The sequence below is a fragment of the Fundulus heteroclitus genome, chromosome 6 (genome assembly GCF_011125445.2).
Source record: "Fundulus heteroclitus isolate FHET01 chromosome 6, MU-UCD_Fhet_4.1, whole genome shotgun sequence".
Classification (NCBI taxonomy): Eukaryota; Metazoa; Chordata; class Actinopteri; order Cyprinodontiformes; family Fundulidae; genus Fundulus; species Fundulus heteroclitus.
In genome coordinates, this window is record NC_046366.1 from 6290256 (window position 1) to 6305352 (window position 15097).

General features: G+C 39.4%; 1 protein-coding gene across 3 annotated transcripts in view; it reads right to left on the reverse strand.

Moving 5' to 3' along the window:
- Positions 1-15097, reverse strand: part of LOC105925257 (cAMP-specific 3',5'-cyclic phosphodiesterase 4B) — an 82285-nt gene that overhangs the window by 22361 nt on the left and 44827 nt on the right. For all 3 annotated transcript variants that reach the window (XM_036137931.1, XM_036137932.1, XM_021315620.2), the window contains one exon: positions 11798-11847. In XM_036137931.1, the coding sequence (XP_035993824.1) occupies positions 11798-11847 (50 nt within the window). The remainder of the gene's footprint in view (positions 1-11797; positions 11848-15097) is intronic.

Below are 15097 nucleotides of genomic sequence, written 5' to 3' on the forward strand. Positions count from 1 at the left end.
AAACGTTCTGTTGACCGGCTCCCGTCTTTCCTCTATTTAACTGCAATGTTGCATTTTTATATGCCATATTAGCAATAATTGTGCAATATTTTCTTTTTTCCCTCATAAGTTTGCTTTAGAACTCAGCTTTAAATGAGCTTGTTATCCATTACTAATCTAGTGTATAACTCTGTGTTTCTGTCACTGTCGTGCCTGAATTTCCCCATTGTGGAACAATAAAGATGTTTCTTATCTTATTTTATATTGATTTCTTTGCTACATTTTATTTATTGTTACCTCATTAAATTTATTTTAGATATGATGCACAGTACTTTGAACATTCTGAACACTATTTAAATGTGCTATAGAAATAAAATATTCTTACTTACAGCTCCCTGTTTTGTTTCTAATGTTATATAAGATACATTCGATTACGACCATAGACATGTGGGTGAAAATTATAACTTTTTAAAACGTAAGGTGGTCGCATTGCAAATATTATAAAAACCTACAAAGTTATTGTATACAAATGGTTATCATAAAAAACAGTTTCATCATAATTTAACCAGGACTTAAAAATATCCTTTACAATTGTGATTAAACTGAGTCACTTTTGACAACATATTGTCATAAGCAGCTTAAAAAAAGGCTTGACGTAAACCGAAAGTTGCTCATTAGTTTTGACTCAGTGACTTACACTTGACTAATATGGATTAAGTCTTTTATTCAAAGGCAGGCTTAAGCAAAGGCTTGTCTGTCAGTTTTCAAATGAGAACTGAAAGAAATTCGTAGATACTCTAATATTTTATATATTTATAGACTTGCACTGGGGTTGGCCCTGGATTGGACTGCTAATCACTTATGGACAATGTGAAAGACCATTGGTCTTTAATCTCCGATTAACACCACTACGCTATCAGTGTGTATTAAAACAGTCCCATTTTCTGTCCTGACTCCATCACATCTTCAAGGATAAAGTGTTCCCTTTGACGACAATACATGCAATCCTTCACACTGTTATGACTTTGAAGAACTGGAGCTGAGATGGAGGAGTGTGTGTGTGTGTGTGTTAAGGGGAGGTGTTGGGGTGGTATAATGATTCACCGTTTTACAATGATTCACAGTCGTATCACCCCTCATGTACGTCAGTATATCCACATATGTCAGAGGGGAATAACAGGCTTTTATAATAATTATTAAAAGAAACGTTTCTTCACAACGCGACGGTGTAACATTTAACAGTATGGGTGAAAAGTCAGCTCTGAGTGCACATGATAGGAAAACATTCAATGTAAAGAACTTGAAACTGATTGTCGACTTGCCCGCAGCATTTTTGCTCTCATTCAACAGAGCTTGTGTCAATCATTTTCTTTGTGCATTAGTTTTGGAAAATGAGCACCTTCCTCTAATTATAAAATCTTTTGTTGATTTTGAATACTTCAATACTTTAAAATGCATGAATTAGAAGAGAAGGGTTTAGAAGTGTTTCAGTTAAATTGAGCTAAACACATTGTGCATTAATATATATGAACTGTTTTTTTTAAATATATATTTTTAGTACTTTCTAAAGGTTTGATAAAATGAAAAAAAAAACATGAGTGAGAAAAAATGTTTGCAACAGATTTTAATAAGCGTGTTTTTACTTTTAATCTTTCCAGCTTGAGAACCTAAGGGTGTAAATTAAAAATAGGTCCAACCCTGAAACTACTGTCAATCTTTTCCTCACAAACAACTGTCACTGATTAAGTTTCTGCATAGTTTACCACTGCTGTATAATCTTCTCACCTATCAAAACAAAAAGTGTTAAACACACACACACACACACACACACACACACGCACCCTATCAGGACCTGTCTGACGGCTCCTTCACAATGCTCCATGGAGCTGTCTTGGCACGGGGAAGTTTGAGGGATGGGTCGAACCGAAGTTTATGACTGTGCTGACGTCAATGGCATAATTCAAATACTTAAGTAGGCTGCTTGGTCTCAGCCCGCCAGTTCTTTTCCTTTGGTGTGACGGTGGAAAATGTGAACTGGATTCCTGCTGCGGAGCAGAGTAGCTGCTGCAGGAATTAGTGGAGACCGCTGCCCAGACTGAAAATGACGGGTCAGCTTTGTTCTGACCGTCAGTGAGCGGTAAAGCGTCTGTACGCCTGGTCGGCTCTCTATACAGCAACCAATTATCCATCATTTATGAAAGCCTTTTTACAGCAGACATTGGAACCTTTTAAAATACTACAAATTGTTTGATGTGTTTTTGTTTTTGAACTTTTATTTGCATTAACATGAATCTATTGTCCTTCCCAATAATAAAGAAAATATGAACCTTTTCATATTACTTAAACTTCAGTGCAGACATGCCCCTGTTGCATTGTGATGTGACCTGTTTTATACGGGCTTGGCTGTCCAGCCTGGCAGCAACTGGCACCAGCCAAGAAATGTCTTGATTTTTTTCCATGCAGATATGAAACTGTATAAGGTAACAGGTTTGCTAAGATGTCCCTTTATATATATTTAATGTCCCTCAAATGTTTTGTGGGCTTGTTTGACCCTTTCTGTGCTTTTTTACAATTCCTCTGGGATGGATGGGTTTTGTTTTCTTTTGTGTATACAGGGATTTGAAAAAGAATGTGCCCTCTTGAAGATTTCTGCTAGTTTTGCTTTTTGTCGCATCTAAACATTTTAGATCACCAACAATTCTTAATATAAACACAACAATAACTGAAGTAAATAACTAATGTAGTTTCCAAAAAAAATATAATGATAAAGGGAAAAAAACACATCTTAACTGACCTAGCAAAAGTAATTGTAGACCATGCTAAAAAATGAATTAATTGTGATTTTGAAGAGGCTGAGTTCAACTTAACTAGCCTGCTTCCAGCCTGATCTGTAGAGTCAGTGTGGAGGCCAGTCAGTAGTATACATTTTTTCCTCCTTCAGGAACTGCTTGTACACTCTTGCCACATGGTGCTGGGCATTATCATGCACCAGGAGGAACCCAGGACTCACAGCACCAGTGAAGGGTCTAACAGTGGGTCTAAGGATTTCATCCCAATACTTGATTGCAGTCAGAGTGCCAACTTTATCTTGTCTGTACATTCCTCCATGGATGTGCCTCCCCAGAGAAACACTGACCCTCCACCAACTGATCATTCTGAACAATGTTGCAAGGAGAATAACGTTCACCTCAGCTTCTCTAGACCCTTTCATGTCAGAGGTAATCACTTTCATAAAAAGGGGACCAGTGGCAAACCTGCAAATTCTGGTGTTCTCTGGCAAATGCCTGTCTCTCTTCACAGCACCAGCTGGTGAGCTCAGGGCCTACAAGAGGACGTTGGGCCCTCAGGTCACCCTCATGAAGCCTGTTCCTCATGTTTTGGTCAGGGACATTCATGCCAGTGGCTCACTAGAGGACACTGTGTAGGGCTCTGGCAGTACTCCTCCTGTTTCTCCTTGCACAAAGGATCATGTAAAGGTCCTGCTGATGGGTTAATGACCTCCAATGGCCCTTGTCCAGCTCTCCTAGAGTAACTGCCTGTCTCCTAAAATCTCCTTCATGCTATTGAGACTGTGCTTGGAAACAGCAAACTTTCTGGCAAAGGCATTCTGGTGGAGTTGGACTCCTTGTGTGACCTCTGTAGGGTCCAGATATTACCTCATGGTACCAGTAGGGACACTGACCCTGGTCAACTGTAAAACTATTGAAAAGCAGACAAAAAATAAGGTGGGGAAAAATGTCTGAGGCCTCCACCAGCAAAACAATTCCTGTTTTTGGGGTTGTCTCATTGTTGCCTCTTTAGTGTAGTTATTTCATTAACATCAGAACGGCTGACACATAATTATTAATATCCTCCTCTACTGCTGAACTGGCATGATAAATATTCCAGAGGTTTACTTGACTTGATGTCATACGCTGATTAGAAAAAAAATGTCCTCACTGTTTTTTTAGCAGTATGCATTCAAATACAACAGTCTTTCTGATCCATGGCTGCTTGATTACAGTGTGTTGTAAAATAATGGAGCAAATTTTGTATATATGTGGAGCATTAAACCAAAACCACTTTATCTTCTGTGCCAAAGATTCTGGCAGTTTCCATGTGCGTGTTATCAGACTGATCAAGCATTAATGTAATACCGTAAAAAACAAATTCAGATTCTTTTCATTTTACCCTTCCTGTACAAAGCTGCAAACAGTTGGACATAAAAGATCATGTTGAGATGAAGCCGCTTTGCTTTCCAAATCAGACAGTGGCATCAGTGACAGTGGTTTGAACTAACTCAGACGTATGTGACTAAAATTAAGAAATTATATTATATTTATTAAAAGTAAGTAAAAGTAACTTTTCTATGGGTCAAAAAATTGGAGATTTTTGCTCCCCAACTTTTAAAAATTGTCTGAGGTTCTCAGGTATTGATTCTTCTGCTGCAGCTGTACAACTACTATGTCCCCTATGTTTCCTCTTTCAGTCTTGCCAAGCTTCTTGAGGGTTTTCTATATTCTGATGCCAAATTTTAAAATGTTTTTGATACCCTGGACATTAATCTTGAAACTAAATACTTCATTGAATAATAATTAATAATAATAATTTATTTATACTTTATTTGTCATTGCAACATATAGTCCAATGAAATTCATCATCTGTATTTAACCCATCCCTTAGAGAGCAGTGGGCTGCCACTGTGCAACACCTAGGGTCTTGCTCAGCGACCCAGAGGGGCAGTTTGTGGGATTTGAACCCAGGCCCTTGTAGCCTCTCCAGGACGCAAGTGCCCTGCACTCTAACCACCCCAAAAATCAACTTTTTTGCAGATAAACTGTATAAACTGTGCCTAAGGGTTCTTCTTTAATGTTAATGTGCATTTTTTTACATTTTCATGTGAAGTTGTGTAGTTCTGATAAATATGTCTTAAAACTGTCTTACTGCTGCCCTTTTAAGGTGTGCTCACCCCGAACGCGACACACAAGGCAAATGAAGCGAGGGATTTACATGTTATCCCTTGTAAAGGTGAGATCATGAGCGAATTAACGGTCGGCGATATGAATGTGTTTCGAGTGATGCAAATGGTTTGAATTGGGTGAATAGAGTGAAGCGAAACTGCGAATGGCATGGTGGATGTGCGACGTGAGAAATGTCACTTGAGTTCAACAATATTAACTTTTCTGTCCATTTGCGTCATCTTGAGGGCCCTCCTCAACCATTTAATTAGGTTTGAAAATGTTTTTATTTTACACATTTAGATGGTACAATTAGGCTATATTTCTACTGGGCATTGATTGATTTACTGATCGAAGCCAGATGGACATGGACTCTGCAGAGGGGATAGAGAGCCTGTCGTTGGTGTCCAGGACGGTGATCCGTCACCTGACACGAGGCAGCAGGTCCTTATATTAGGTCCTGGACAAACCCAAATACAACTGGATGTAACCGTCATTGAGACACAGCTCCTGGAGCAGGTGGTGGTACTCGCCAAATCGGGGAGCGTCTCTGCAGGATCTGGTGGACCAAGGGAGGCCAGCAGCAACATTATACAGCAACATGACCCGCTCGGTAAAATCCATGCCCACCATGGTGAGATGAACAGACAAGAGGAACTGGTGGAGCGAGCTGGGCGAAATTTGAACGGTGGCTATTGCAGTTGAATTTTCCTATTGGTTTATATGGTACATGTTTTCGTCATTATAGCCTTGTGTTCAGGGACAAAAGCATCTCAGTCAGACACACAACCCTGTAGCAAGTCAAGAGCCGGCATTTTGAGCATTGTCATCATTGATCATAGCACTGAAAGAGAATCGTAATATTCTTTATAAATTCGATCATATGCTTTACCTGAGGTAATTTAAATCTAAATGTAAACCTTTAGAAAGTTTGTCACTGCTTTGAAAGTTAGCGCATGTTTGCTATAATACTGCTAACATTACTTTACCAAACTGGACCCATCCTGTCCTCCACTGCTTTGGCAGCACTGGCTTTGGGCATTGCTGGGTTACCGCCTTGACCCAGCAGCTCAAACTAATAAGGCTCTGGCCCACTGGGCTCCAAAAAGTCTCCCTCAACCTCCAGCGATGAGGGGGATGAGAAATCCTCTACCTCAAAAGACCTATTTGTGGCATACACAACCCCTCTTAATCCTACAGCTTCATTTTTCTGACTATGTCTAAATATTTGTCTCACTCTACAGATTACCAGTAAATAACAAATTCATATTTTTTCCAACTCCCCAGTTTTGGATAGCTCATTCACGACTTGCTTTGGAACATGTTTACCAAAAACCCCACAAAAAATTAATGAGTAATAGCAATTGTGTGCGGCAACACGCCCTGGTGAGTTTACGCACAAAGTCAAGTATTGGCTTGAATAAGAATGTTTACCTCCATATATCAGTTATTGTCATCTGTACTAAATCAATCACCTTTATTCTTAAACAAAAAAAGATAAAAAACAAAACAAAACAATCATTTACATTTGTTAATAAAAATGGCATAAAGAAATGTTCTTTTTAAAATTGTCGTTGTATGCACCAGGACAGCATGAGGCATTTTCCACTAGACTGGTTCCAGTGCGAAAGAAAGGTTGAACCTGGAGTTGGTGTTAGAGCTAGTTAAGAAAAAAACAAACAAAAAAAAAACAATTAGGAACCGGTTGGGTTTTTTTTGTCCCTCAGGTAGAAAGCTGTCTCAATGCCAAGTCATTACGTCACTATACACATGTTTTCCAGTAAATCCTCCACCCTCTTTGGTATTTTTTTTGTTTCTGAAAAGAATCAAAGAATGCATTTCAATACAAATTACTGCATTTATGAGTCAGCTACTATTCCAGGATGCCTATTCCAGGATTTACATCACCCACATTTATTAGAAATGCAGTTTTAAACAACATTTGGTGTTTAAGAATGCTCTTTCACAATGCCAATGAAATTGGGTCTAAAAGAATTTCAAAATGACTACAAACAGTAGCGCTGCATGTAGATTTAAGCATTGTTTCAGCATCACAGGTTGGTGAGTCGATGTTAGGAACCTGGGCAGGCAGGGCAGCCGAAATATGAGACCTTTGCATTGAAAAGGTTTATATATAATAAGACAGAAATCCTCTGCAGGAACAAGCTGGAGACCGGACAGAGATGAGCAGGCCTACTCTCTACAGAGGAGACAGGCAGGGTTGGCTGAGGCTTGGTCAGAGTCGGTGGGACAGGCCTGGGTCATGCCGGAAGTCCAAACAAGGCAGACACAATCCATGGGCAAGGTATGGCAAGGCAAGTTGTCGTACAATCCAGTTTGAGGTCCAGAAAACAAAGGCTTGGTAGATGTCCGACAAGGGCAAGACAGGGAAATCTAGCAAAATGTGGTAATTAGACAAAAAAGGAACGCTGGACATCTACTAATAAATATCTTTCAATAATCTGGCATCTGCCTGCTGTCAGGGGAGAGCACAAGGAAACAGGAGTGCGTAATGGGCTTGATTGCAGAGGAGTGTAAAAGAAGGCTTGCAGGTACGGTGCATAACAGCTTATTACAACGGGGTAGGGAAGGTGTAACAGGATGCAGACAATAAGCAGACCAGATCGCGGAAGTCGACAATGTTAGGAAAAAAACTGCAAATTAAATTTGGGGGTGATTTTGGCTTAGTGGGTGGAGTCTCCTAGTAATTGGAAAGTTGCGAGATCGATTCTAGTTTCCTCTATTACGTGTTGCTGTACCCTGTCCTGGGCAAGGCGTTCTCACCCCAGTTGCCTACTGATCTGTGTTTATATGTATGAATGTGTGCACGTTTGTGAATGGGATTGGTTGAATGTGGGTCTAGTACAAAGTGCCTTACTTTTGCACATTTATCATGTGCAAAAGTAGGAGCAACAGTGGTAGAGACAGAAAGAACTGATGCTAAGAGGCAGCGGCCCACATCAAGTAGATGAACTGCTTTAGTGAAAAAGAACACGATTCAACACTTTACAACACCACCTCAAGCAGGAACCCTTATAAAGGCTGGTTCACGAACCAGGATTTTAAAATAGTTGCATGATTTTCAAAGCCTGAGAGACACCACATGTAAAGATAAAAAATCATAGGTAGAACAGCTCTGCTCATACAGCGTGTGGTGTCAGACTTGAAACCTTGCGAAACCTCTCAAGATCAAAACTGAGTTCAGAGGACAACATGGACGATGAGGAAGAACAATGGTGATAGTCTGTAGGCTAAATTTAACAGAGAAAATACACAACAAAAAGAAAAGGCAGTGGTTAGTGGAGACAACGTGAACGGGACTCTATTGTTTGCTCTACTATATGGAGGTGAACTGTTTTTTTTCTCTCTGGGTTTCCCTCACCTCGCTTTCTGATTGCCTACACGTCACATTCAACAGGCTGCTTGGCCGTCTACAATCTATACTTGTAGACCATATTGTTTTAAAATAACTTTTGACACGCTAACTGAAACCTTTACCTGAGATGACGCTCTTGGATTATTTGCAAAATATCTGAATATTAAATAGTCTGACTTTAGGGTGATTTGTTTGGGCAAACAATTCTGGAGACTATCCTGAATGAATCTGAAGATAATAGGCTTCAAATTGTTTCAGAATACCTTATCAGCCAATACAGATTACCAAGAGGAAAGAACTGACTCATTTAAATTAGTTTTGGATAAATAATGTCATTATGGAATGTCATTTACTAAGGGTGCCTTTACCTGATTTTAAGATACATGGAAAATGTTTGACATTATTCAAATTAAATGCTCATTTAAAAAGAAACTTAAAAGAGGATGTAGGTCTACTTTCTATTCAGTTAGTAATACTGAAGTAATTCAGTTAGAAACTTGATTCAGGTTATAATTTTGTACATTATGTGGACAAAAAGGGGAACTGCTGTCTAGCCGTTTGTGACAACACTAAAAACCTCCTATCAATGATAAAGCATCACAGAGAAACAATACACACATTGAAAGCACACATTGAAGCTAACGTCAGAACCGGTGTAAAGTTAGAACATTAGAATTTGTATTTGCATAATTCTGATGTTTTTGTTGTGGTGTTCTGCTCAGAGCTCAAAGAGCAGTAAAAACCGTACCCACAGCCAATGGTTCCCAACTCCGTCATTCACTGGACGTCATCCCCTTTTCTCTCTGCCTTTCTTTCTGTTAAGCTACTAATGTGTAAAAATCTTAAAAAGAAAAAAAAAATGTATTTAATATAAATAAAATTATTAAAACGGTTCATAGAAAAAAACAGTGTAGCACTTACAAGATGCACTATGCCCTCGGTTGTGTTCATTTGTTCAAGTAGTTGTTACAAAAGTCTCCGGGTTTTCATTTGGTAGAGAAAATAATTTTCAAACTGAAAACTTTAAAGTTTTAGATGAACAAAACAAAGTGTAGGTACAGCATGTTAGGTCAAACTGTACAGTGACTAGACAAACTATAAAGAAAAAGCAGTGTCTTCTTTGCTTTATAAAATCCTCTCTTTAACCAGGATTGACTGAAAAGCCTTAGTTCTGCAGGCCCTGATTAAACAGAGGGATCTTTTGCCCATTAACAAGAGCTGGTTGGTTGTGGCAATACTTAGCTTATACAAGTGATAACTGTTACAGATTAATTAAATTATGATGGTTAGAGACGTCAATGTCAAGTTTCTTTTCCACAGAAGTAGAGTTTATCGGGTATAATTTAGAGCCGAGCCTAGAATCAGATTCAGTCAGGGAAGAGTGAACCCTTTGTTGGCTGCCAACTCACAAACTGTGTGATGGAGCCTGTTTGGTGTTTTGTGAAGCATGACTGATCAACTACAATAGGATCACTAAAACCACCTCACATTACAAGGGCAAGATGTTTAATAAAGGTGAAAAGCCTGCAGTGACGCATTTGCTGCTGAGCTGATTTTTTATTGTAACCCCTGATTCTTATTTAGAGTCTCTAAAAGCACCTTCACCCACTGGTCAAGGTCATGTTACTACTTCTTTTGATAATTTAATTTAAGTCAACCTCTTGTGCTGTGTCTGACTTAAAGGTTCACAGCTTTAAGAGCCTGAAAGCTTCTTTTATTCTCAACTGAAACCAAACTGGGTGTGGGATGACTTTATGCCTTATTTAGATGCTGTTTTAGTCTTCCTTTCAGGCTTCCATACTGCAAAAAGAGTTTGAGTTAATTTAGGGGGCAAAAACCTCACCCCTATGTATTAAGCTCATATCGACAAATATGCATGCACTGTAAAGTAGTAACTGAAGACCCCTGGAAGCCCAAAGGATAACAAAAACTAAAACAATACAAATGTGGTCTACTATTCCAGCTAACAAGTTTAAGGTAAACCAGAGAAGAAGTAGCGCACTAGAGGATTTAACTGTCTCTTTCAGTGTGATATTGTTGAAAGTGGAGAAAACATTAATGTTAGAGAGTTCATCCTGTTTTATTTTTCCTATTCTATATCTCCCCGGTGCGTCACAAGCGGGTCTAATGAGACGGTTTTATTCGTCAGCGATTACTTGCAGAAGGTCAAGGTTTGTGAGGAGTGTGGAGGAAGGACAGTAAGAGATTTGTGGTTGTCTTGTGTTTTTTCCTGGTGCGGGACACTGTTCACAGCCATCTGCGCTGATAGGAAGTTTAGAGCACCCATGTGCAGGCAATCACTGACGTCAATTGGGCCTGAAAAACCAGTACAGCAGGAACCAATATCTATGTCAGCCTCCCTCCCACCTTTGTCACTTGTGTCTTTCCCGTCTTTCACATAGACGGGATTCTACTCTGAAACCAATTATTATTCTTCAGATTACCTCCGCATGCTTTCCTTTTCTCAGCTGAAAAGTCTGTGCATGGAATTACTTTAGTCATTGAGCCATACTTTGTTGCATAAATACAACTCTGAAGATCAATTTGCATTCAAAAAACTAAAAAATAGCACAGGTTGTGAATGCAATGTACTTATAGTAATCAAGACAAGAAATGAGATGTTTTTGCAATCTCTGAAGCTTTTACATGCATAAAATAGGCCCACAGTGAACGGGTACAGCGTTGGACACGCTATTTCATCCACTTCATCAACTGTAGGGCATGGTGGTGTCAGCATCACGCTTTAACTGGTGCACTGGTGCACTTACAAAAGGAGTGGAAAGATGAAGGCAGGAGACTAGTGCTCCACCTTTTTCAACATCAACACAAATCAACATGTATATGGGTGAAACTTGGACAGCTGGGTGTTCCTACGGGACGATGATTCCAAAAGCATTCAAAAAGTGGTTTTCACAATGGATAAAATGTTAAGCTTCTGGCATGGCAGCATCTTCAACTCAAGTGAAAACTTACTGACTGTACTTGACTGCTCTCCAAGGAAGCTACACATGTAAAATAACTATAATTTTAAGAGTGGGCAAAATTTTGCAAAGACCTTGTTAACACCTAAAAACAGTGTGGTTTATCTGTAACTTGTTAAGGGCCATCCAATTATTACTGGAGGTGTATGGATTCACCTTTGATAGATCGAAAAAATGCACAGATTAAAACTGTGAGTAGAGGATGCGGCTGAAGAGCTGATTAATTTGTTTGTATTAAATCCAGCCGGTGCTGCAGATGGTGATGCAGATGGATTCAAGAAATTTTAAAGTTTTTTTCTAAAATGTAGTCACTAAGAGCTCTAGATGAACTACTAGAGTTTATCACACTGAAAATGTACAATGTCAGAGCACAATGACATTATTCAGGGAAGAAATGTATTATTTTGTACTTGTGTCTGTTTCAGTTTAAGGAAGAAATGACAAAGTAAAACAATTGTTGCAGTTGTAATCCATGGCCCAAATTTAATGTATATTTAATTGTGTTTAGCAAAAACTGGACTCACCTGAGAGACAGACTTTGGTGACTGATGGCTGATTTGTTGCAGGGGACCTTCTGTAACAAGACAAAAAATAAGTAAAAAAATAAACATCCTAGATCAGAGTAACAGTAACAGATTTTTTTTATTTACAACTCACATGTATTAATTTTACAGTTGACCAAGAACTGTACAATGCTTGACTAATGCAAAAACGTGTTACTTCAGTTATTTCAAAAGCTCTGGATGTAACATGTGCATAATGTGAGCCCTTTGAGCACATTGATTCACACTCCTACCAGATTTAGGGTTAAAGTGATCTTTAAAAGTTGCAAAGCGTTGGTTGGCAATTGTAAGAACAGTCTGAATGCTGTAATACCAATAAAACATCTTTCTATTGATTATTAAGAAGGGTATACACATGTTCAACATGGCATTTTTTGTACTAAAATGTAAATTAATTATTTTTATTCCAAAATTGCTACTTATTTTTATATTGATATAGAAATGACTGTTTTCCTTCTTAACGTCTTAGTAGATTGAAAATAATCTCAGATCTAAATCTGCATGGGTTATGACTCATTCTGAGCTTGCCTGTAAGTGATATGCTGAGCTCTGGCTGCTGGCCAGCTAACCCTAATGTGCAGTTGTGCAATACAAGCAGAAGAATAGGTCTGAAAGCAGAGCCCTGTGCTCACCATGTCCTATGTCCAATGGACCTTATCAGGCATGGTCTCTTTCAAAGTAAAGTCAACTATTGGCAGACTGTCCCCTGAGTCAATGCTTGTGAATGTGTTCAAGAGCATCAATGCAATTAGGGCACAATGTCAGGGTTCTTCTGTTTGTACTGCTTCAGGATCGGTGGAGTTCTGCAAGAGTTTTTCCCTTTGAACGGGAGACACTACATGGGGATCTCTTCATGAATAACGAAAACTACAAAAAATGCTGCTCATTTCCTTCTTGAGCTAGGGCTCAAGCTTTAACATACTATAATATATCAGGCTGTTTACACTGGGACCATAAGTACTTGAACTGCTTTTTGTTCCAGCTCCAACCGTTTCATCAGGAAGCATTGACCAGTCGTACGCTATGAAATGTGGGATTCCACACACATTTCCCCTCATTTTCATAGATCATCTATTGGAGTGTTGTCAAGAGGAAGCTGAGGGACACCACACCCAATAATGCAGATGAATGCTATTAAAGCAACCAATGGTTTCCCAACACCTCCGCAGAGCAATAGGCTGATCGCCTTCATCTCATGCAGTATCGCTGTAGTAATTCATGCAAAAGGAGCCCTGATCAAGTATTAAGGCAATATGTAGTCATTTACATATATTTTGGACATAGTTTTCAGTATGACTGAATATCCACTTTATAAATGTTTTTTATTGTTGTTATGATGGATTACAATAAGCTTGGAACCTGAATCTTGAGTTTGTTAGCTTTAAGCTATATTTATCAAAGTTCACAGAAATAGTCTCTATTAATATATCACTCTGTGCGTAATAAAACTATATGAGCTTTGCATTTTGAATAGATTTCCTGAAATAAATAAAATATTCAATTATATTAGAATGTATTAAGGTGCACCTTTCTGAGGGCATTCTCGGCATACCCTGACCTTTAGCTCTGATTAGTGATTTAGGTGGGACTGGTCTGGGTCACTCCAAAATGGTATTACTTCCAGTCAAAAGAAATATTTTAGTAAAATAAAATGAAAAAAGTTACAGTAAAACTAACTCTGTCAAAGGTGTGAATAATTTTGGAATAAGTGCATTTTGCCAACAAGGTGGATGACGTCATCGTCCACGGAGACTTGGGCAAGGCACATGCAGCAGGTGGCTGCCACGCTGGAGTTCCTGAGACGTGCTGGGTTCCCTGCCAGCACGTGGAAATGCACAGTTGGACTGAGAGAAATGGGTACAAGTCTAGCGTTGGGCAACAGAGCCCATCTTATAGTCCAATATTAAAAACTAGGTGACACAGGTCTCAGCACTGGATGGTTACTACTAACCGTTCATCCTAAATGTTGACACAGCACCAGCACTCTGACTAACTTCATAAGATTCAGTCCGGTGAACAGCCCCATCGAGTTGTGTTCAGATGACATCTCTGTTGTCACAAACCTAACTTCCTGTTTCGCTTTGATCGGCCTTTTGAAGGGTTGAGCAAGGGAGAGGGGGCCCATTTGTCCCAGCAGGTCAGTGGAGTTGATAAACCTGCTTTCGATTCAGAGTGTTCATCCCCTGTACAGCAGATCCAAATCACACAGCTGAATCACAGCTAGTCAGGCGGCACACTTCAATAACACTGTGGATACCAGCAGGTCGCTGTGCAATAGGGAGCATCTATTCTACATGTGAGTCTAGTACCTGAGCATAACTGTGGCTGCATGATCTGTGGATATTGATGTCAAACTGTTGACTAGAAGAATAAACACACTGGCAATTATTACTTGGTTATCGGTATGCCTGTGGGTAACAGGGATTTGTGGGAGCAGAACTCTACTACATGTACATTTCTTCAAAATGCAGCCAAAAGTCAAGTCTCCATAACTCTTGAGTAAGTTTAAGTCTACATCAGGTCCTCGAAAAAACAAAAAAACAAAACACAATTATCTCCAGGATCTTCTTCAGCTTAACGATAAGGCTGTTGTGCCACAGCTCTAAACAAATACGTTCGATAAGATCACCACTGACACTCTCCACAACTGCACAGTCATATGAGCATTTCTACATGACACAGCTGCCATTTCTACAAGGGCAAAACAACCAGAGGAGACTTGTTGGGCCTGCAGTGCTCCAACGTTGCTCAGCGCCTTCCCAGACACACCACTGCTTTGTAATACAAGCCCCACTCTGCACCAGTCCAGATCTCACAATACTAAAACATCCTGATATTTCAAAGTGAAATCTTTGTAAAAGGGTGATCCAGTTTCTGTCAGCATGACTTAGTCTAGATAAAAAGCCTGGGATATGAGGCTCAGTGGATTAAGCTTGACAATCCGTGTTTATGTTTGAGACTCTTATTTTAGCTCTTTAGTTGCCTGTTACATAGACAGAGTCATCTTCTAAAGACTGCTGGTCAGGGTGACCAACAATGCTCAGTTAACAACAATCTGTAAGCACTGACTGGCTAACAGTTCGGCACAAACAATGCTGAAGTTCTCATCTGACTTGCAGGTGCCTCCTGGTGTTAAACTAAGGAGCTATTTCACTATTTTCTGATGAATCTGAACTGTGTTTAATCGTCACTAGTACGAAACATGTACACAGATCAAACCTGTAGCGGAATTTATACTGAGAGGAGATTTTTTAAAAACAC